The sequence below is a fragment of the Mirounga leonina genome, unplaced genomic scaffold (assembly GCF_011800145.1).
Source record: "Mirounga leonina isolate KUSES-001 unplaced genomic scaffold, KU_Mleo_1.0 Mir_176, whole genome shotgun sequence".
NCBI lineage: Eukaryota > Metazoa > Chordata > Mammalia > Carnivora > Phocidae > Mirounga > Mirounga leonina.
Window position 1 is genome coordinate 44,703,390 of NW_023270454.1, and position 24,627 is coordinate 44,728,016.

Below are 24,627 nucleotides of genomic sequence, written 5' to 3' on the forward strand. Positions count from 1 at the left end.
GTGGGAGAGGGAGAAGCAGGCTTCCCGTAGAGCGGAGAGCCCGATGCGGGGCTCGATCCCAGGACCCTGGGATCATGACCTGAGCCGAAGGCAGACGCTTAACCGACTGAGCCACCCAGGCACCCCTTTCTCGGCCTTCTAATAAATGGCAGCACTGGAGATCTTTAGGAATCTACCCCTCTTATCACAATCCACACACATAAAGCCAAATCTCTGGTTTCAATTCATATTCTTTCTATGTCCAGAAAGACATCCAGATAAACTAGAAAGACCTCATAATTGCCCCATATATACTTCAGTACAGACTATCAGTAAATATTACTGTCAATAACACATTCAGTTTTGTTAATAAGCTGTTCCTAAGAAATTTATTCCTGTCTTGTAAAATTAAGCAATTACCTCCTGTGTTTTGATCAAACCCTATTAATATCTTCAAGCCAAAAACATTTTATTTAAAGAAAAATATCTTGAGTCACTTCATTTAATGGTTTTATATTTTGCAATTATTCTTTCTTATATTAATATCCATTGTTGAAATGTGTATTTTCTGACATTACAAATTATTCACAGTGTGTATGAGCAAGGAACAGATTTTCTATCACCAAAATGCTGAATTATATGCAATTATCAGCAGCAACTAGATTTTTTAGTCTTGCTCTTTGTCATAACTAAATACTAGAATAAATGACATCCTTTAAAAAAAAACACACCTTTGGGGCACCTGGGCGGCTCAGTCAGTTATGTGTCCAACTCTTGGTTTGGCTCAGGTCATGATCCCAGGGTCCTGGCATAGAGCCCCACGTCAGGCTCCCTGCTCAGCGGGAAGTAAGCTTCTCCCTCTGCCCCTCCCCCACACTTGTGCATGCGCAGGCTCTCTCTCAAATAAATAAATAAAATCTTTAAAATATATAAATAGAGGGCGCCTGGGTGGCTCAGCTGGTTAAGCGACTGCCTTCGGCTCAGGTCATGATCCTGGAGTCCTGGGATCAAGTCCCGTATTCGGGCTCCCTGCTCGGCGGGGAGTCTGCTTCTCCCTCTGACCCTCCTCCCTCTCATGCTGTCTCTCATTCTCTCTGTCTCAAATAAAAAAATAAATAAAATCTTTAAAAAAAAAATAAAATAAAAATAAAATAAAATAAAATAAATAGATAAATAAAATTTTTTTTAAATACCTTTGGTTTCTTCTACAGCAAGTTTATCACAAATCTGCTTTTCATAGGTACAAAGATGTTCCAGGGCTTCTCTATAGAGACCTGCTTCCCGAAGAACTTGGTTCTGATATAAAAGGAGTTCACTATATTCATAATCCACTTTATCAGGGGATGTCTATATATGGATATAAAGAATACTAACAGTAAGAATTTTGTTTTCGTATTAGAAAACTGTTTATACACTCAAAATAGATAAAAGAAGTCAAAGGATAATAACTGATAAAATTCATTTTCTAAAAATTCTTAAATATCTGTCTAGAGAGCAACTAAGTAAAAAAATGACAATATTAACTTATAACTCACTGAATAAAGTAAGAATCCCTAAGTCCTTAATAAGTAAGTAGGGGAGAAAGGAAAGCTCTTACTTAACAGTAGAATGTAAAATAATAAATCTAGAAAAAATTAGAGAGTTAGAGAATCACCACTTTGCAACTATCATAGAACAGCTGATTCAGGCAAGAACCACAATCGATGAATGTTAAAATTAGTGGTAAGTTTGATGAAGAACAGGCAAGAAAATCTCAAACTGTTTACTAAATACAAAGAGGAAAAAAATAACAATTTTTAAATAAAGAAACCTGACAGACACCACCTTAACCAATTAATTAAGTGGAACAAACAGACCTTACACTTCTCAAAGTGATGAACTGAGAAGGGCTAAACATAACTCCTGTAGTTTCCTGCCAAAAATTCTTAACTATATCTAATAATGAAGAAACAGCAAAGAAATAAAAATTGATGGACACTCTACAAAGCACTTGCTGTACTCTTCAAAAATTTCAATGTCATGAAATACAAAGAAAGTCTTCAAAACTTCCAGATTAAATCAGACTGGAAAGAATTGATAACTAAATATAAAGTATGCTTCTAGTAATGGGGGGAAAATCTTAGAAAGGATATAAATAGGACAATTAATACATTTTGAATATGGGCCATGGATTAGATATTAACAGTCTATCAATGTTAAATTTCCTAATTTTTGATAATCTACATGGTACTGTGTATAGAGTTAATAACTATAGAGTTATTCTTAGGAAGTATCACACTGACAGATTTAGGAGTAGAAGATCATGGTCTCTGCATTACTCTCAAATGTTTCAGGAAAAAAATTTAAAAAGATAAGTAGATAATAGAAATTGTAAAGTAAATGTGTCAAGTATTAATAATCAGTTAATGTGACTGAACTCCTACCTGGAGTTCTTTGTACTATTCTTGCAACTTTTCTTGAAGTTTGAAACTATTTCAAAATAAAAAGTTTGCAAGTCTATATACACTTCTTTTTTATCATTATACTTAGAATTAGACCCAGTTTACTAGGTCTGGCTTCTGGCTGTTACCTGTTGTGTTTTCCTAAATTCTTCTAAAATCTTTGCTGCCATTTCATAATCTTCTAATAAGTGGTAAGCAATAGCATAACCAATCCATGATGCTCTCTGTGCAGGGCGAAGCTGAAGTAATTGATACCTCGTTTCCTTTAAAGGGGAAAAAAACCACATATTTTCCTTAGGTTTACAGTGAAAGCAAATGCTCCTAAAAAGATCATATTAATTTACCCAACAATGCTGAGCAATTTGCAACACAATCCTGGGAATAATAACAGAAAACAGCTTCAGACATCCATATTGTGTAGCTTCATAAGAGCAAAATAATATTTGGTAAGAAGTACAATGAAGCCTCCAAGATAATCTTGTAACTGTTTTAAAACTTAAGACCAGACCGCTTTATTACTTCCTGAACTACTTAAAAAAGAGAGAGACAGGATGGAAAGGAGTACAGCAGAAAAACCTTTTTAAAAATACAGGGCCCAACTACTGCGTTAAGATCTATAGAAAACAACTGAGCAGGTACTACACATGGCTATACAGATCTAAATTAATAGACTGATTTAAGGGTTAAAATACAGGCACAAAGAATAGTCTCAATGGAGGTAAAAAGAAGAAACAAATAGGCTTTCCAGAAAAATGTGAGAACTAAAGGTTGTATTTACATGTTACTAGCAGACAAAGGCATTGCCTATTTGAGGACCGTCAATGTTAATATTGACTGAATTAACTCCATTCTACACAGTAATCCAATTCTGCCTCAGAGTAAAATAATTTATTTTAAAAATCTGATTAGTCCAGTCATAATATACACAATCACTACTAGGAGGAGATGAGTAAGATTCAATTAAATTCTGTTTAAGAAAGGAAAATTTTGTTTTCAGTAAGTACTCAAAAAAGTTTTAAATATTTTAATACTACTTTCCCCTTAGAATTAAAAAATTGGCTATTTTACTTACCCTGTAACCCTCAAGATCTCTCATTTGAATCTGCAGTAAAGAAAGGTCCCTTAAGATTTGAAGATTGTCTTTATCCCATTTTAACGCATTCCTATAACACTTAATGGCTTCATCATATTTCTTGTCTGACCTCTGGAGAAGGCCATAAACATGCCAACCTAAAGGATTTAGTTAAGGACACAACCTACAAGTCAAGAAATAATATTCCAATAATATTCCTCAAGAAACTCAGAAAACTACAGCTATTTATAAAAGTATAAGCTTTAAAAAAAAGAGAGAGAATATAAAGATAGAAGTTTAACACACTGGAAAACAACACAGCTTTTTGAGCCAAAGAAAATATGTCTCACCTGTCTTACTAGCTGTGACCTTGGTAAGTTAGTCTTGTTATGTTTCCTCAATTATAAAATGTAAATAGAAAGTCTATACAGCATAGTTTCATAACTAAATGGAAAAGACTCGTACAAAATAAATGCTCAATAAATGTTATGAATTATCTATTGAGAGTAAGTGTGCATGCGCACATGAGTGCAGGGTGGGGAGGGCGTGCAGTACGCGGAGGGAGAGGGAAAATCCCAAGCAGGCTCTGCATCACTGGTCTGGATCTCAGGACCCTGAGATGCATAAACGACTGAGCCACCCAGGTGCCCCTGGAATTATCTTTACTTTTAAAAGAAAAAAGAGGGAATGGGTATACACATGACAATTATTTTACATCATGTACTTTTCTTTAGCTAACAAGATCCTTAGTATAGATCGCTTAGTGCAGTACAAAGTTCCTAAAAGTCAACATAGAAGATAAAAACCACATATATGATAAAAATTCATTTAGCAAATAATTATTAAAATATCTTATTAATCAGGGTGTAGGTGACCAAAATGGACTATTTCCTGCATTCAAAAAATTTGTAGTAAGGGCACAGATAAGTAAACTGCAGTTGGTTGTAAAAAAATGCTACTATAAAGGGGGGAAATATGTAAATAATCCCACTCCCTTAATACAGGTCCTTTTCACTTTAGATCTTGATTACTGCACAGTCACCCATCCTCCCACCTTCAGTCTCTCTGCTTTTATGCTCTCCAGAGTAATCTTTCTTAAAAACAAACAAAAAACCCCACAAAATCAAAAGAAAATAATTCACTTCCCTTTCAGAAACTTGTAGTGTTTCTCAGATCAAACTTTTCAATCTACCAATTTTTATACCAGGGATCCTCAACAGAGTCAGTTAAATACATAATGTCCAGGATGGCACATGTAACTGAAAATACATATTTAATACCATAAATTTTATTTGAAAAATCCTTGCTTTCATACTATAAATGACAAAGTAAAGCTTAACACAATCTTCTCATTTGGCTGGTACATGTTTTTAAAAGCCTAAGACACACTACCCTTCATAATCTGGCCCCCATTACCTTTATTTCAGGACGTCATCACTTCTTGAGCACTGCAACTATCTTTTAACTGCCTCTAAACTTCACCTCCTAAAAATCTACACTTTAGGAGGGGTTTAACACTGCTAAAAATTTAAAGAAACGTATGTCCATCAAGAGGAACACAAATAAATTTAAGTAAATACATACAGAACACTGCCCAATCATTAAAAATGATGAAAAAGGATCTACAACAGTCTTACTAATTAGTCCTTTTTACCCTAGAGTTTCTGCTTACTCCCAACTCATTTCTGCTTTACTGGATTAGTGATAATTTTTGAACAAGCTGTAATGCTTTATGTAATACTCAAACATGTTTCTGTATATGCTTCCAGTAAGTACCTTCCTTCACCAGACTGTAAATTCCTCGACAGCAAAATCCCTAACTTTTCTTCATCTGTAGTATGCCAGAAGTCTGGTAAACACCTCAAATTCTAAGTGTCTCAGCACTAAAAACTGTATCAGCTCACAAAATAGGTAAAGAAATGTTGTTAAAAAACTGTTTAAAAAAGAGTAACCCACAATTTTTTCTCTATCTTCCTTCAGACATTTGTACTTGCTCCTAACTTCACACTTCTGTTAAAATTTATCTGGTATAGTACCTTGGCATTATCAGAAACTATGTTAAACATCTAATATATTTCATCATTAAATCCTCAAGACACCACAATGAGATGGATATGGTTCTCCTCATTTTATATACTAGGAAACTAAGTCCTAAGATCACAAAAAGAAGATAAGGTGAAATTCAAACCTAAGGGAAGCATACTCCAAAGCCTGTGCCCTTCATCAGTATACTATTTGTCTACTATTCCTACTGTATATTTTTTTCTAAATTTGTAATGATGATAAAATTTGCAGCGTGCTTCTTTATTTGTAATTGTGGAAGAGCTTTCATAAATATAGAACCCCCCTATCTGTGGGGGTTTCAAGACTCCCAAAAACTGCCTGAAACAACCAAGAGTACTGAAACCTATATATAACTATGTTTTTTCCTATACACACATACCTATGATAAGGTTTAATTTACAAATTAGGCATGGTAAGAGATTAACAACAATAACAAAATAGAATTATAATAATACACTGTAATAAAAGTTACGTGAACATGGTCTCTCTTTCTCTTAAATATTTTATTATACTGTACTCACCCTTTTCCTTGTGATGTGAGATGATAAAATGCCTACGTGATGAGATGAAGTGAGGTGAAAGACGCAGGCACTGTGACGTAGTGTAATACCACTACTGACCTGACAATGTGTCAGAAGAATCATGTGCTTCCAAACCTCAGTTGACCTCGGGTAACTGAAACTGCAGAAAGTGAAACTGCGGATAAGGTGGGACTATGGTATTTTAAAAGGCAAGTCCAATTTATCTGAACAGAAGTAATGTTAGAACAGGGTAGGTACATAAAAATGTTCATGAAGACAGCTGTTAATTCAATTTAAAACTTTGGAATTACACAGCAAGAGGAATCTAAGACTTCTGACTCCCAAATTGCTGTTTTAGCTTAAGACACCCCAGTCCAATCCTTAAACATATCTCAAAAAGGATACACACATGACTCTTCAAGTCATTTCTCAAACCTCTACGAACCAATTCATAAGCTTCTTCCTTTTTCCCCAAACAGTTCAATGTTAATCCTTTCATAGCCAGGGTTTCTGTTTTTTAAAAAAAGAGAGAGAAAGAAAAGGAAGAAAAAAGTAATTAAACATTAAAAATAATCAACAAAGAAGTAATCATAATCTCAAAAACAAATGTTACATTATTCTAAGAACTTAAACTTTCAAGAAGATTATTTGGAAAACATTCAGACTTCTACAGAATTAAAATATTTTAAAATTTGACAAACCAAGGAAACACACATTTCTATAGTCTAGGCATCCCCAGAATTTTTTTTTTTTAAATAAAAAGATACAAAGATGCATAATTATCTGGTAATTCATGTGCTAACAAGATACAACGACTCTATTACTGTTCTTCAAGGGAATTCCATGGAGTCACCTCATATAATCAAGCACTCCTTTAAAGTACGGAAAACTTTACCTTAAAACAGACTTTATTTCTGTGAACTCAAGTTACATTAAGATTAAATCCACTGTTCAATGGTTAAACCATCCACATAAATTTTCTAACATTTCTGATTTTCATAAATTTTTAAATGATTCTTTGGGATTACTACAAAACACACAACAGGGAAAACGTCAGGCACCTGTTATTTACAATCAATAAGATTAAGAGAGTTCAGAGAAATACTAAGTTCTCAGAGAAGGAAAAGAAAAAAGATTTCTAATTTTATAACATGCATGTTACGAAGCATAAAAAGATTTTATTTATTTATTTGACAGAAACACAGTGAGAGAGGGAACACAAGCAGGGGGAGTGGGAGAGGGAGAAGCAGGCTTCCCACGGAACAGGGAGCCCGATGCAGGGCTCGATCCCAGGACCCCGGGATCATGACCTGAGCCGAAGGCAGACGCTTAACGACTGAGCCACCCAGGCGCCCTGTCTATTTATACAAGTTTTACCAAACATCTTAAAGTACCTTAATTAACGAAACTCTGTACTACCAGTGAGTCTAAGACAAACCATCATTTTATGTACTGTTAAAATACTTTCAATTAAATTATGGCACTTCATATAACACACCATCCACCTAACAAAAAATATATATATATTTTAAAGATTTTATTTATTTATTGAGAGAGAGAGAATGAGAGACAGCATGAGAGGGAGGAGGGTCAGAGGGAGAAGCAGACTCCCTGCCGAACAGGGAGCCCGATGCGGGACTCGATCCTGGGACTCCAGGATCATGACCTGAGCCGAAGGCAGTCACTTAACCAACTGAGCCACCCAGGCGCCCCCCAAAATATTTTTTAACAAGGAAAAAAAAGAGATAAATTTAGGTGGTTTCATTCCCCCTGCTTTCCACCTCCAATCTTATTATAGTAAAAATACACAGGAGTAAAGAGAGCCGATAGAGAACTATTACTCTCTCCTTTTTCTTCGATACTAAGAGATTATCAAATTAATTACTGAAGAGCCATGTTTCCTAACTGTACAAATCAGACTTGCGAAAGCTCAGTTTTCCCATGCATCTTCACAAGTTTAGCTACACACTCTCCTCTTACCCTACTAACATCTCACTGTCCAATCTTCTACCCCTCCCATAGGCAAAACCTATGTAAATTTTCAGAACGTCACAATATACAAATCATGTCTTAAACATGACTGTCTTGAAAAACTAAGATACAATGCTGAATAAAAAGATGCTAGCTCATAAGCTAAGGACCAAATGGACACTTTCTAAATAAGCTTAATGTAAGAAATCAAATTTTTCCAGCTCAACAAAAGTTCTAAAGCAAATTTCTCTAATATCTTAAATGAGCTTATTTATTAAATCTAAACATATCTGTCCTTACTAATTTCCTCTGCCTTTCCTACAGCATTAATCTTCAAAGCAGGAATAAACCAGAAATCAAGTAGAACGTGTTATAGTTTTCTTAACATTAAATTCAAATGACAGTATTAAAACATCTTCACACAAGAGTCAAAGAAGGTCCATTCTCTCTGAAAAATAGTTAGGGCAGCTGAGAGTAACAGAATCCAAATAAGTGAAGTCAAACAAGTTAGCAAAGCTTTATTTACTTACACTTACAAGTATATGTTATTTATACTTACCTCCATGCTCTGCAAATTTGGGATTAGAGAGGATTTGTTTACAGAATTTCAACCCATTTCGATACTGTTTATGTTCATAACATCTCTGTCAAAACAAAAAAGAAAAAATCGAGTTTAGGAAGAAATGCAATTTTAAATTCAATACTAAAATTTTGATTACTAAATACACAGAGTGATCAAATGTTATTTCCATATTCTCCTAAATCCCACTAAAAAAAAAAACAAATACAGAAGATTCAAATACAGAAAGTAAAAGCAACACAAAGAGACAGAATATAGGTTAGGAAAAATAAGAAATCATCAGCTCACTCCAAAATGTCCAGCAAGTGTTATAGAAAATGAAAACTGAAAGAAAATAAAGGTCTGGAAATTGTATTTTAAAATAATATTTTCTTCTTACTGAAGGAAAGAAGTCTCTCAAGCCACAGGGATGAACAAGTGGCATGCAAAATAATGAAAAAGAAAAAAAAGACCTATACCATGGCACATCATAATGAAATTTCAAAGCCTTGAAAATAAAGAAAAGCCTCCAGAGGGGGAAAAAAGTCACATAAAAAGGATCTGTATTTAGAATATCACTGAAATTTTACTCTAAAGTAATAATGGAATACTGCTAAAAACTAGAAAACATCTATACATAGCCTTCAAAGTTCAGAGTGAAATCAAGTTTCGACCTAGAATGCTACACCCAGCCAAATTATCAATCAAGTTGTGAAAAGGACACTCACAGGCTTCTCAGAAAGCTAAAATTTTATCTCTATGCATTCTTCCTTATGAAACCATTAAAAAGAATCAAACAAAACAAGACAATATGGCACTTGGTAAATAAATCTAATGCAGAAAAAAGAACTAGAGAACAACCACTCCAAAATAAAAAAGGAAGCCAAAGGCCACCATGGAATAGGTTTCCAGTAAGGGCAAAATGGAACTAATATATTTCATAATATGGAAATTATTATTTATAAGCAAATGACAGAAATTCAGACACATTTGGGAAAAATGAGAAATACGTCTACAGAAAACCAACTGCATGAGCAAGTATTAACTCAGGAGAAATAAAGGCTTGTATAAGAAAGTATGGTCTTAGTGTAATATTTAGCTTAACAGTAAACAATACATGCATAATTATAAAAATGTAAATATTCAGTGCCAGTTTATCAAAATGTTGTGATACAACTATGACAGGGTAATGAGGAAAAGGAAAGTGGACGAATGTGTGAATGATGTTCTAAGTCCTTCTTTTCCATAACCAGAAGTCAACAAATGTTTTCTAAAAGTCATGTACCAAGTACAGTGGTATATTACTAAGCAACAAGAAAGCAAATACCAAAGAAAATGGCTAAGAGAGTGCTTGATTCTGAAGTGGGAAGGTGAAAGGGTGAGGGGGTAGGGGAGAAGGGGACATATTTTTTTATCATGTTTTAGTGCTATTTGACTTTCAGGTATCAATATGTGGTTTCACTAATAACAATTATTTTTTTTAATGCTTTTTTTTTTTTTTAAGTAGGTTCCATGCCCAGCGTGGACCCCAATGCAGGGCTTGAACTCACCCCACTGAGATCAAGACCTGAGCCAAAATCAAGAGTCAGATGCCTAACCGACTGAGCCACCCAGGCGCCCCAATAATTATTTTTTAAACCATTCTATTTGTTACAGGAAAAAGCCTGCATCTAAAAGATATAATAATCTATGCCAGAATTCACGGTCATAAACTTAAGCAAATTTTACTTACAACTACCATCAAAATCTGGGAGACTTAATGCAAATGATGACAAAATCACAGCAGAAAAAAATGTAGAAACAAAACAATGAAAATGTAAAATTTTACATTTGGCATCAAAGAAATCAACTGCTTAAGCTCAATGCTAGAACAACTACAGAATTGTTCTATAACAACTATGTCCTCATCACCTCTACTTTGCTGTTTCTCATCTTAAACTTAATATATCCAAAACACAACTGAATTTTTCCCCCAGAATCTGTTCTGCACCAAGTCTTCATCATCTCAGTAGATGCTTTTCCCTCAACTCACCCAACCAGATGTAAAGAAAACAAAAACAAACAAGCCCTATTTATCTTTGGTGCTTTCTTTCACTCATACTTCCATCCTCTAGTAGGTACCATTAGTCCCAATTTCTCTACAATAGCTTCCTAATTTCCTGCCCTCCCTCCCCATAATCAACTATACACTCAACAGGCAGAGTTATCTGGGGATAAGAGGGAAGGGAAAGCAGCAGCAGTAACTCAGAGCTATCATTAATCATATGTAGTCAAAGAAACATAACAAAGTAATTAAATTTCATGTTTCTATTTACTCAGCAGAAAGCCTAACTACAGTGTGTTTTTCTTATAATAATTAGGTATAGTTATGATGTAAACACTAGTTCAAAGGGACACTCCTGATGTGTCAATGTTTTCCAGGAACTATATACATACAAAGAACAGTTTAAGGGCATTATTCTTAAAATCCTCAAGTAGCTTTCTGAAAACTTTTCTTTTTCTTTTTTTTTTTTTAATTTTATCTAAGTAGGCTTCATGCCTGGTGTGGAGCCCAACATGGGGCTTGAGATCAAGAGCTGATCAAGAGTGGGACGCTTAACTGACTGAGCCACCCAGGTGTACCTCTGAAAATTTATTTCTGTAAAAATACAGTAAGGGAACTTCCACTTTTGGCCATGATGGAATAAGTGAGGTTGAACTTGCCCTTCTACTTCCTATACACAACAAAAATGGACAAAGCATATGAAATAACTATTGTCAGACATTGTACAATAGGCAGCACAGGGTTGTGAACCATGGGGGGAGGGGGCGGGGATGACAGACTTAGAAATGCCCCTGCTCTATAGATCATAGTACAGGGAGAAGGATCCCAAGCAGAGCACAACAGTCCACACAGAGTTGAAGAGACAAAGACTGAATGAAGTTCAATGAGGCCAACCAAATGGTAAAGCAAATGCTGATGGAACTTGCAGAGAAAGAAATTTAAAAATCTGCAGGGGGTCCAAATGCATCGGTTGCTGAAAACTATGAGTGCTAAGTCTTGAATATGTAGAGGGAAAACTTCATGAGGCCAAACAAAGAATGACCAGGAAGCAGTGGATTCAAGAATTTTCAGGGTTCACATGGTACTGAGAATTCCAAATAGCCAGAATGGAGTCTTCAATGAATACCTGCAGAATTCAGTAAACACTGCAAAAAGGTCTGCTCAGCAGAAGACAAAAACTACCCCTAGAGTATGTGTACTCTAGACCCACCCTAAACAAAGCCCTAGGCTGATATACAAGTACCTTCACTGTCTGCTATTAACAAAGTCCAACACTCTTTAAAGACAGATAAGTCATATAAAGCAATGTAAAATTCATAAATACACAGCATCCAATAAAATATTATTATATAAGCTAAGAAGCAAGAAAACATGATCCATAACCAGGAGAAATAAGAGAAATGATTAAATAATGAGGTCAAAATATCAAGACAACTAAATGCTCAAGAGTTTAAGGAAAATATAAACATGTGACAAGAGAAACAGAACATATAAAAAAGAACTAAATAGTGCTTCTAGAGGTGAAAAATATATACAATGAAAATGTCATCAGATTAAAGGTATCGACACCGTAGAAGAAAAAATCAGTGAAATGGAAGACATAGCAATAGAAACTACCCAAACTGAAGTATAGAGAAAAAAGATAGAAAAAATAAATTAGCAGAGTCCCCATGCATCTGTTGCTAAAAATTGCTGAGTACTAAGTCTTAAATATGTAAGGTGAAACTTCATGAGGCCAAACAATGACCCTTCTGAACAAAAGAAAAATTCTAAAAGCATCACAAATCTAAATGAAAAAGGTAAAACAATAAAGCTTCCCAATAAAACATTTTAAAATATCTTCATTATACATTAGGTTGACAAGCTCCCTTATCCCTTCAACAGGAAAGTTTAAATGTTTAAAATACTTTTAATAAAAGGTAACTCAGGGGCATCTGGGTGCCTCAGTTGGTTAAGCATTTGCCTTCGGCTCAGGTCATGATCCCAGGGTCCTGGAATTAAGCCCCGCATTAGGCTCCCTGCTCAGTGGGGAAGTCAGCCTCTGCCTCTCCACCTGCTCAATCTCTCTCTCAAATAAATAAAAAAAATCTTTAAAAAAAAAAAAAAAAAAAAAAGGCTAGCCAGAGAAGACATATGCAATGCCCAACAAAGATCCTATATCTATATATATAATATAAAGAACTTCTATAAGTCAATATCAAAAAGACAGCTCATTAAAAAATTGGGCAAGGAGGAGTGCCTGGGTGGCTCAGTTGGTCAAGCATCTAACTCTTGATTTCAGCTCAGGTCATGATCTCAAGGTCCTGGGATCAAGCCCCCAAATCGGGCTCTCTGCTCAGCAGGGAGTCTGCTTCTCCCTCTCCCTCTGTGCACTTTCTCTTGCAAATAATAAAATCTTTAAAAAAGAGTAATAATAATTGGGGAAGGGTCTTGAAAAAATGAACCGGAAAGAGGTTATACTAACAGCCCATAAACACATTAGAGGTGCTTAATTACATCAAAATAAACAAAAATAAAAACGTATCTTCACCAAAAGACAAGAAAAATGTGAACATTTATTAAAAGCTGAGATTACAAAAAAATACATGAAAGCAACAAAAAATACCTAAAATTAATAACCTACCTGAACTAATAGTTCAGTAGTAGGTCAGCAAAAACTTAGTATCTTTTAATTTACTTTGGATTAAAAATTTATACCTAAGGCTTAAATTTACCAAAGCCAATACAATAAATATGGTACAAAAGGAGTGTAGGTCTTCTCTGCTCAAGTAAACAAACCACAAAAAGTGTGATCACTATGTCATAATCCTAGCATTATATTTGTAGGTAATTTTTACATACCAGTAACATTATGAATGGAAAAATTTACTTCAAGGAATTAGTCAAACAGTGAACAGCTACCTATCAATCAAATAGCTCTGGTTTTAAAAACTGACTTCAGACAATAAACTTGTTATGTAGTCTTAAGTACTTTGCTGAGTATCAGAAAGAGTCCTTAAATCCTGGAGATCACTTGCCAGGAAAAAACATGTAAAACAGTACTAACAGCTAATACTTATTGAGCATTTACTGAATGCCAGGTACTGTGCTAAATACTTTACAGGGAAAACTCATTTAATCTCACAATGGTACGAAGTAAGCACTCTTTTTATCCTCATTTTGATGAGATACTTGAGGTCCAGGGAGATTATAAAATTTGGCCAACGTCACACGGCTACTAGGTGATGGAAAAAAAAGATTTAAACCAGACAATCTGGATTCAGAGCCATTACAGCTAGCCATTACAACTACTTTTCTACTACAGTTGAGTAGTGTAGCACAGGAAAAAAAAAAAAAATAGGAAGAAAAAAGTTTTTTAAAAAAGAAAACCTCTAACACAAGAGATATAATGCCACTGTAGAAAGTAGAAAGAAAGAGAGGGAGAGAGAGAGGGAGGGAGGGAGTAAGGATAAGAGGAAGGGAAGGGAAGGGAAGGGAAGGGAAAGGAAGGGAAGGGAAGGGAAGGGAAGGGAAGGGAAGGGAAGGGAAGGGAGGAAGGAAGGAAGGAAGGAAGGAAGGAAGGAAGGAAGGAAGGAAGGAAGGAAGGAAGGAAGGAAGGGAATTAAGCTATATCCCATTACAGAGGCAACTGCTATTAACATTCTGATTTTTTAATAAGGTTTTAATCCAAAAACTACAGAAGTCTACTGTCCCATAGTATAAATGTGAACCTGTATAAATATAATTAACAAGAATATAAAAATCATAGATGTTGATATTCTTACTTGACATGCACAATGTGACTTTATTTTGTATAGTTGAACTTAAAATACTCAGGATTCCAGTTGTTTTTTTCTTGGTCTTACTGGAAATACCTTACACTGTTTACAGCACCACATTTTTCAAAGGGATTGCACACTAACATCTCATTTAATCTTCATGATACTCCTGTAAACTAAGAATAAAAGGTTCAATCCTTATTGCACAAGATTAAGAAAACAAGCAATTTACCTAGTTACTGGCAAAATTTAGACTACATCCTAGGCCCTCCGAAGCTCAGATGAGAGTTCTTCCCAACATATATATAAATTTTATTAATTTTATTATCATAAATGTTATTAAAGGCTACAGTTTTTGTTGCGGGGGGAGGCACCTGGGTAGCTCAGTCGGTTAAATGTCTGACTCTTGATTTCAGCTCAGGTCATGATCTCAAGGTCCTGACAGGATCTAGCCCCACACTGGGCTCTGCGCTGGACGTGGAGCCTGCTTAAGATTCCCTCTCTCCTTCTTTCCCCCACCCCCAACCCCCACTCACACTCCCTCTCTTTAAAAAAAAAAAAAAAAAAGCCTATCGTTTTGGGGTGCCTGCTGGCTCCATCAGTAGAGCATTCGACTCTCTCAATCTCAGGGTGTGAGTTCAAGTGCCACATTGGGAATGGAGCCTACTTAAAAAATAAAAATTTAAAAAGCTGGGGCGCCTGGGTGGGGCCTGGGATCAAGCCCTGCACCAGGCTCCCTGCTCAGCAGGGTGACCTGCTTCTCCCTCTGCCTCTCCTGCTCCCCCTGCTTGTGCTCACTCTTTCTGTCAAATAAATAAAATCTTTAAAAAAAAATTTAAAAGCCTATAATCTTTTAACAGATCTTCTAATCAAATTCAAACATTATCTCACCTTGTTTTTATTTTTTAAAGATATATTTATTTTAGAGAGAAGTGCATGGGGGGGTGGGGGGGAGAGGCAGAGGAAGAGGGAAAATCTCAAACAGACTCCCCTCTTGAGCACAGAGCCCAACTTGGGGCTTGGTCTCAGGACCCTGAGATCATGACCTGAACTGAAACCAACAGTCAGAGGCTTAACCGACTAAGCCACCCAGGAGCCCCTCACCTTGTTTCTTTTCTTACTTATTATTTTAGTCAAATAAATGGGCAATAAAAGTGCCAAAAGGTGAGAAAAATGAACACACACAGAATAATTAACTAATTGGGATAATTCCCCCACATAATTGAGTTTACCAAATGAAAATTAAAAAACAAACGCCACTTTCTTTAAATGTGATAATAGTATACTACCTAGCTTTTTATTTTATCACACATTTCAGACCAATAATTAAGTTTCAATTCCTAATGATTATGTTCTCAATTAATAAAATCTGGCAGTCTTCCATATTAAAATTACACTTGTTGCCATTAAACCAATTATCTCCTGTCAATGTGACCTGTAAAACTAATTCAAAATGACATACTCCTCCAAAAAACTGCTAAGAATTCATTTCTTCACACTCAAGAATCAGTATGTATTTAAGGAAATGGATCCCAATCTTTTTCTCCTAAAAGCACTACTTCTACAACAGGTCACTCATTACAAATGAGAGTAGTATTCCTAGTTTAACAGAAAAAATAACAAATATAAAATATATAAAAATTCCTTTTTTGAACCATTCAAAAAGATGTACAAAATGAAAAAAAAATAGATTTGCTTATTTTTCAAATCCCATGTAACACTAACACTAAAGTTAATTCTACAGAACTATATAAAACGAAGGCATCATGACAAGATTCTTAATGCCTTAACCAATCCCATAGGCTGAAAGTAAGTTTTTAAGGAACTTTTACTTAGGAAAACATGCAAAAATATTATATACAGTATACTTTGAAAAAAAGTTTCATATTCAATTCATTTAAAACAGGTTTCATAAAACGTCATGATAGACATTAAGCTCTCTACAGCGGAATCATCCAATTAAATAAAACTACAAGTCTACAGGGGTGCCTGGGTGGCTCAGTCAGTTCAGCATCTGACTCTTGATCTCAGCTCAGGTCTTGATCCCAGGGTTGTGAGTTCAAGCCCAGCATGGAGACTGTTTAAAAAAAAAAAAAAAAAAAATAGAAGTCTACAATCCTATCTCTAAAACTCTTGTACTTGGGAGTTCTTGAAATTTCAGAACTATAAGGGTTTCCCTTGGTAGGGAATGAATGCCACAGTGCTCTATATGTTCTCTTGTCTATAACATGGGTATATGTTAATTGAAAATTAAACATAACAGTTTCAAAAATACTAGAACGTTGTAGACTGTTATCTTCCAGTAGGAGTTACATTTTAAAATACTAACACTATGCTCTAGAAAGGGTAAAGCATGGGTCACTGCGGTGGCACAGCTGATTAAGCCTCTGACTCTTGGTTTTGACTCAGATGGTGGTCTCAGGGTTGTGGGATAGAGCCCCACGTTGGGCTCCACACTGAGCGTGGAGTCTGCTTGATATTCCCGCTCCCTCTCCCTCTGCCCTTCCCGCTTGTGCTCTCTAAAAATAAATAGATCTTAAAAAAAAAAAAAAAAATAGTAAAGAAAAATAGGATATAATTAGAATAGAATAAACTGTCCTAATAGATAAAAAACCCCACTGTGCTAAATACACTCTGAGACTCCTGCTTCCAAATGTATAGGAATAACCGACACAAATAATACTTCTGGGGAAAAAAAGAAAAAAAGATGAAACTTCTGCCAAGCATAAAACTAGTTAAGTAAATATGAAATAATTATTTTCAGATGTTGGGTGAGAGCCAACACAAGACTGTGATCTCAGAAGGGAATCAAGGTAAATCCCAAGAAAATCCTTTTTTCTGCCTAGAGGCAATTTACAGACTATAGAATGGGGGGCGGGGGCGTGGACAGAAGATGGCAGTCTCACTGATCTAAGCAGATAATCTGAGTTAGAAAGTGCTCCAGTAGCTAGAGTTTATGGGGCAGGGTATCAGAGAAAACTGTACAAAGATGAAGGTTTGGAAATCTGCCCAGGAATCTTTAGTCAAACATATTTTTTTAAAGATTTTATTTATTTGAGAGCCAGGAAGAGAGAGCCGCCACATGTGTGGGCAAGCAGAGGAGAGAGAGGCAGAAAATCTCAAGTGACTCTGCACTGAGCGTGGAGTCTACATGGGGCTCAATCTCACAACCCTGAGATCATGACCTGAGTCAAAATCAGGAGTTGGATGCTTAGCTGACTGAGCCACTCAGGCACCCCTGAATCTTTTGTCAAATATTAAGCTGAGCGGGTTCACTGAAAGATTCTACAGAAGCTAGGCAAAAACAACTATCAACTAGCATGAGCAGAACAACTACTGGTGCTCATTCATACATGGATGGGAGGAGACATCTGAGTTCCTAACACCCAGTTAGAGACTTCATTGAATACTCCAAGATTCAGGAGAGACCCAGAAAGCCAACACTTTAGGAATAAGGCTAATCTAGACCCACTTTTATTAAAGCCTTAAAACAAGCCCTGGAGAGAAGCTGATGCACAAGCAAATTAACAGTCTGTCAAAACCAAACTCTATTAAGAAAGCCAATGGGATCCAGACATTCAATGGCCTAGTGTCTATATTATCCAATATTATGAAAAACCAAAAATTATTAGAAAGGTGAAAAAGCAAAAATTGTGACCCATGACGTATAGAGAAAAAAAAATCAACAGAAATTCAAAAATGATGATGATGGAAGTAGCAAAGACTTTAGAACAGTTAACTATTACATAATATTAAAGGACTGAAAGGAAAACATGGACCCAATCAGAAAACAAACAGAAAATCTCAAAAGAAAAATGGAAACTTGGTGGTGAGGGGGAGGCACCTGGCTAGCCTCAGTCAACAGAGCATGTAACTCGATCTTAGGGTCATGAGTTCAAGGCCCAAAAGGGGTGCGGAGAGAAAGAAAGGAAAAGAAAAGAAAGAAGGAAGGAAGGAAAAAAGAAAGAAAGAAAGAAAGAAAGAGGGGCGCCTGGATGGCTCAGTCGTTGGGCGTCTGCCTTCGGCTCGGGTCGTGATCCCGGGGTTCTGGGATCGAACCCCGCATCGGGCTCCCTGCTCGGCGGGAAGCTTGCTTCTCCCTCTCCTACTCCGCCTGCTTGTGTTCCCTCTCTCGCTATGTCTCTCTCTGTCAAATAAATAAATAAAATCTTAAAAAAAAGAAAGAAAGAGAGAGAGAGAGAGAGAAAGAAAGGAAGGAAGGAAGGAAGGAAGGAAGGAAGGAAGGAAGGAAAGAAGGAAGGAAGGAGGGAAGGAAGGAAGGAAGGAAGAAAAAGAAAAACAGGGGTGCCTGGCTCAGCCTGTGGAACATTAACTTTTGATCTTGGGGTTGAAGGGTCAAGCCCCATGTTGGGTATAGAGATTACCTAAAAATAAATTTTTGAAAGTATGTATTTAAAACACAGGAAAAACGGAAACTTAAAAATATGGACCTTGTAGAATAAAAAATACCAAAAAGTGAAAAGTTAATCATATAGATTTAAAATATAGACACTGCAGTGAATTTGAAGCCAGTGCAGTGAATATAAAACCAATGAGACAACTTAAAGTGGCTGCAATGAACGTGAAAACGTATCAGAAATGATCCAAAATGGAAGCCACAAAAGGAAAATGAAGAGGGTAGCAGGTAAAGAAAACAGAGAAACTCAATGACCTGTGGAACAATAACAAGTAGTCTAATAGTGGAACACATAAATGTAACAGGAGCATCAAAAGGAAATAAAGACTGAAGTGGGATAAATACAAAAAACTGCAAATGTGGGGAGCCTGGGTGGCTCGGTCAGTTAAGTGTCTGCCTTCAGCTTAGGTCATGATCTCAGGGTCCCGGGATTGAGCCCCTCATCAGGCTCCCTGATCAGCGGGGAACCTGCTTCTCCCTCTCTCGCTCCCCCTGCTTGTGTGCTCGCTCACTCGCTATGTCAAATAAAAAAATCTTAAAAAAAACATGCAAATTTGATAAAAACTCTAAATCCACAGATCCAAGAATCTCAACAAATCCCAAATAGGATAAACTGAAAAAAGATAGGAGGAGAACAAAGGCACATCACAATCCAATTGCTGAAAAGTAACAACAAAAGAGAAAATTAGGGAACTAGTTAGAAAAAAGCCAGTATTATAAAAGAAGGTCTCCAATTATCTCAGCTTCTACCTTAAGAAATTAGAAAAATAAGAGCAAATTAAACTCCCAAGTAAGCAGACAGGAAACAAAAAAGGTTAAGAGCAAAATCAATGTAATAGAAAAAAGAAAAACTGAGGAAATCACTGAAACCAAAAGCTAGCTCTTTTGAGACCAATGAATTTGATAAGCTCTAGCCAGTTTCAGGCATAATCACAAAAGTGCAGAGTACGGTAAAATAACTAGAACCCCAGCTTTCTAGCCAGAGGATGAAAAAAGAAGACTCAGGGAAACAAAGTACCAAGAATATCACAGAGAAGAAGGAACTAGAGAAAGCACCCCACAGTTACTTATGGCTCACCCCTAAACTGCACACGCTTGGATCTGATCCTACTCACGACACTGAAGACTGATAAATGAAGTAACAAATACACTGTCCAGGACTCAGACTAGTTCCTGGGTGGCACATCAACAGGATTTTAAAACTGACTACAAAGATTTTAAAAACTGGGGCGCCTGGGTGGCTCAGTTGGTTAAGCAACTGCCTTCGGCTCAGGTCATGATCCTGGAGTCCTGGGATCGAGTCCCGCATCGGGCTCCCTGCTCAGCGGGGAGTCTGCTTCTCCCTCTCCCGCTCCCCACTCTTGTGCTCTCTCTCTCAAATAAATAAATAAAATCTTAAAAAAAAAAAAAAAAAAAAAAGATTTTAAAAACTGAACTGATACTAGAACCACAGCCCAAAGAGTTGAGACGTGCAGCTTGAACCTGACCAGATTTGCTAAAACAAAATTAACATTCTCCACAGGATCTCAATAAGACCCAGATTCTGATAAGCTGATATTTAAAATGTCCAGGATAAAATCCATAATTATATGGCATGTGAAGAAACAGGAAAAATCTCAACTTGCAAGGAAAAAGACAATTTACAGATGCCAATGTGGAAATGAGAGAGATTTAAGACTTTAAATTAGCTATTATAAAAATACCAGAGGAAGCAATTACTGAACACTTTGTAACACCTTTTTTTGGGAAGATAAGAAAACTCATCATATGGGCTCAATACCAGAATGGAGATAACAGGAAGAATCAGTGTACTAATAAATCGATAAAATTTATCCAATCTGAAAAACAGAGAAGAGATTTTTTAAAAAAATGAACATAGCCTTAGGCACTTGTGCCAGAGGAATCCCAAAAGAGGGGATCCTCTGGGATCCTCCAGCATAGTTCATCAGCACCAATGTCTGAGGTGAGGCACTATGGTACCATGAGATCATAGCAAATGAAATTCATGATGTTAAGTAACAGAACTTCTGTCATAATATTGAAAACTATTCCATTGTTCTTCCTAGAAAAATGATCTCTAATTTGACTAATATGAAGGAGACTGGGGCACCTGGGTGGCTCAGTTGGTTAAGTGTCTGACTCTCTATTTCAGCTTGGGTCATGATCTCAGGGTTGTGGGATCGAGCCCTGCGTTGGGCTCCATGCTGGGCATGGAGCCTGCCTGGGTTTCTCTCTCTCTCTCGCCCTCTACATATATAATGAAATGAATATGAAGGCAGTTAAGAAATCTCCATAACAGGTGGCTGTTTATATAAATAGAACAGAATAGCTGGGGGTGCCTGGGTGGCTCAAGCAGTTGGGCAACTGACTCTTAGTTTTGGATCAGGTCGTGGTCTCATTGTGGGATTGAGCCCCCACCTGGGGCTTGGTGCTCAATGGGGAGTTGTCTTGAAGATGCTCTCCCTCTGCCCCTCCCCCCACTCACACAAGTACTCTCTAAATCTTTAAAAAGTAAATAAATAGAGTAAACAGAATAGCTGGACAAGCTGTGAAAAGCCCAGATAAACTACATAAGGTTATCTATTGCCCAGAAAGAAAGTTCATCATCCTTTTCTGAATTCTTGTTACAGAAAAAAACAGTTCCCTAAGAAGTGGGAACTATGACAGGGCAAATAAAGAAACTAGGCAAAAACTACACACAATTTAGATTTGGCATTAAAATTACATAATTTTCTTTATATATATATATATTATATATATATCCTTCCATTGCTTTCCTTCAGCTAATGCCAGGAAACATTTCATTCTTTGAAACTGATTAAAAAGAATGTGCCTGGGTGGCTCAGTCGGTTAAAACGACTGCCTTCGACTCGGGTCATGCTCCCAGGGTCCTGGGATCGAGCCCCACATCAGGCTCCCTGCTCGGTGGAGAGCCTGCTTCTCCCTCTCCCTCTGTCTGCCGCTCTGCCTACTTACACTCTCTATCTCTGTTAAATAAATAAATTAAAAAAAAAAAAAATCTTAAAAAAAAAAAAAAAGAATGCAGCTTCAAATCAAGGTAAATGATAAAAGCCGAACTTGGCTTTAAAAGTCAACCATGTTGAAATGATGCCTGAGATTTCTTCAAAACAGTCTACAGGGCAGAGGTCACAGATGAAAAAGAATGAACTAAAGTTGGTAACTGTCAAAATTAGGAGATAGGTTCATTATATTTTATTTTCACGTTTGAAAATTTTCACCATTAAAAAGTTAAAAATTTAGGTATGCCAAAATCAAATCAAGTAGCGTTTATTCACTTACCAGAAGCCTGACTGGCACTTAGTGCCAGTGTATTGGAGCTACTTTAGTGGTTCTACTTCCGTAGAGCAGAAAGGTATAGAGAAAGAGCACATAAAGCCTTAGGAGCCAGAGATTAGAGCTGTAACCATTTAACATTTCAGTTCATCAATAATTAAATAAAAATTAAAATCCTTAAGGGGCACCTGGCTGGCTCAGTCACTTTAGCATCTGACCCCTGGGGCACCTGGGTGACTCAGTCATTAAGCGTCTGCCTTCAGCTCAGGTCATGGTGCCAGGGTCCTGAGATTGAGCCCCGCATCGTGCTCCCTGCTCTGCGGGAAGCCTGCTTCTCCCTCTCCCACTCCCCCTGCTTGTTGTGTTCCTTCTCTGTGTCTCTCTCTGTCAAAAAAAAAAAAAAAAAAAAGCATCTGACCTCTGATTTCAGCTTAGGTCATGTTCTCAGGGTTATGAGATCAAGTCCACATTGGGCTCATGCTGGGCGTGAAGCCTGCTTAAGATTCTTTCTCTCTCCCTCTCCACTTTTTCCCTTAAAAAAAAAAAATTAAGGGGCACCTGGGTGGCTCAGTTGGTTAAGCAACTGCCTTCGGCTCAGGTCATGATCCTGGAGTCCCGGGATCGAGTCCCGCATCGGGCTCCCTGCTCAGCGGGGAGTCTGCTTCTCCCTCTGACCCTCCCCCTCTCATGCTGTCTCCCATTCTCTCTCTCAGATAAATAAAGAAAAAATCTTAAAAAAAAAAAAATTAAAATTCTTCAGTAAAGGGCGCCTGGGTGGCTCAGTTGGTTAAGCGACTGCCTTCGGCTCAGGTCATGATCCTGGAGTCCCAGGATCGAGTCCCGCATCGGGCTCCCTGCTCGGCAGGGAGTCTGCTTCTCCCTCTGACCCTCCCCTGTCTCATGCTCTCTCTCTCTATCTCATTCTCTCTCTCAAATAAATAAATAAAATCTTTAAAAAAAAAAAAAAATTCTTCAGTAAAGCTCCTCAGTCACACTACCCATATCTCAGGTGTTCAACAGCCACATGTGAACAGTAGCTAATGTCCTGGAAACTCAGATGTAGAACGCTTCCATCATCATGAAAAATTCTATTGGACAACAATGGTCTAGAGTTCAAATCTTAGCAACCACTTAATAAACAGTTTTGTATCACTGGCCTAACTATAGCCTCAACTATATCATCAACCACCTCGGAGGGTTTAGAATGCAAACTGAATATATGAACTGAATGCAAACATATATAAAGAACCTGAATAAGCACTCAATAAAAATGTTTAAATAGGAGCACCTGGCTGGCTCAGTCGGTGGAGCATGTGACTCTTGAGCTCCCGGTTTTGAGTTCCAGCCCCACAACGGGGGTAGAGTTTACTTAAAAAAAAAAAAAAAAAAAAAAAATTTTTTTTTTTTAAGTTTAAATAAAGCACTATGTTATCAGTTACAGCTTACAATATTTAGACCTAACCCAGCTTGACTCAATGCAGAGAAATATGAAAGCAGAAACTAAATTAAATTATACAATCGAGGGGAACAGAGGGTCTGAGATGATGGAAATGTTCTACATTTTGAAAAGGGCATAGGTTTTCATGGGTATATGCAATTGTCAAAATGAATAGAACCGTACCCTCAAGACAACTAATAAAATAGCACACTCAAGTCCTGTGCATTTTACTGTATATTATACTTTAATTTTTGAATTTTTTTTTTTTTTAAAGAAAACATAGAGGGACACCTGGATGGCTCAGCATGGAGCCTGCTTCTCCCTCTGCCTGCCGCTCCCCGTTTGTGCTCTCTCTCTGACAAATAAATAAAATCTAAAAAGAAAACATAGAGGGACGCCAGTATGGCACAGTCGGTTAGGCATCCGACTCTTGGTTTCAGCTCAGGTTGTGATCTCAGGGACATGAGATCGAGTCCCAAGTCGGGCTCTGCGCTCAGCCAAGAGTCAGCTTCAGACTCTCCCTCCTTCCCCTTCTGCCTCTCCCTGCTGCACTCTCTCTCTCCAAAATAAATAAATAAATCTTTAAAAAACAAAGCCAACATAGGATCTCTACCTCTATCCTCCCTTTCCCAAAATTATTTTAGTTGGAACTTCCATTTGCAGACAGTATGCTGTCCGTTTCATATCATACAATATCCGGCCAACTACAACAACCATGAACACAAATCCTAAGGATGACTTTTCTCCTCCTAGTTTTATACTATTTTTTTTTTAACATTTTTCTTACTTCTACAATTAAAAAAAAAAAAAACTAAGATCCACTGAGATAAGACTTAACAAGTCAAAGCTATTTTATAGTCTCTAGTCGGAGAGACCTTAAACATCATCTGGTGAAAGCGGTCACACAGCTCATGTGTGCTGCCAGTTCACTCTGTTACAGATACACTGAGCCAAACTCTTATCTCAGTCTTAACTTCTGTTTACTGATTTTAGCTCTGTAAGAGTTCAGTTTTCTCTTTCAAGCTAACCATCTTTGTTCTTCAACTGTTCCTTGTAAGAAAGTTTTAAG

The 24,627-nt window shown here is 36.9% G+C and overlaps 1 protein-coding gene across 5 annotated transcripts in view; it reads right to left on the reverse strand.

Moving 5' to 3' along the window:
* The window catches only part of NAA15 (N-alpha-acetyltransferase 15, NatA auxiliary subunit), an 82,029-nt gene that overhangs the window by 40,376 nt on the left and 17,026 nt on the right, over positions 1–24,627 (reverse strand). For 4 of the 5 annotated variants that reach the window (XM_035023037.1, XM_035023036.1, XM_035023039.1 and 1 more), the window contains exons 2-6: positions 8,608–8,692; positions 6,483–6,587; positions 3,493–3,650; positions 2,549–2,683; positions 1,173–1,326 (exon numbers count right to left, since the gene is read on the reverse strand). In XM_035023037.1, the coding sequence (XP_034878928.1) occupies positions 1,173–1,326; positions 2,549–2,683; positions 3,493–3,650; positions 6,483–6,587; positions 8,608–8,692 (637 nt within the window). Of the gene's footprint in view, positions 1–1,172; positions 1,327–2,548; positions 2,684–3,492; positions 3,651–6,482; positions 6,588–8,607; positions 8,693–14,415; positions 14,809–24,627 lie in introns of those variants that run through there. The other variant, XM_035023038.1, reaches the window with a different exon arrangement.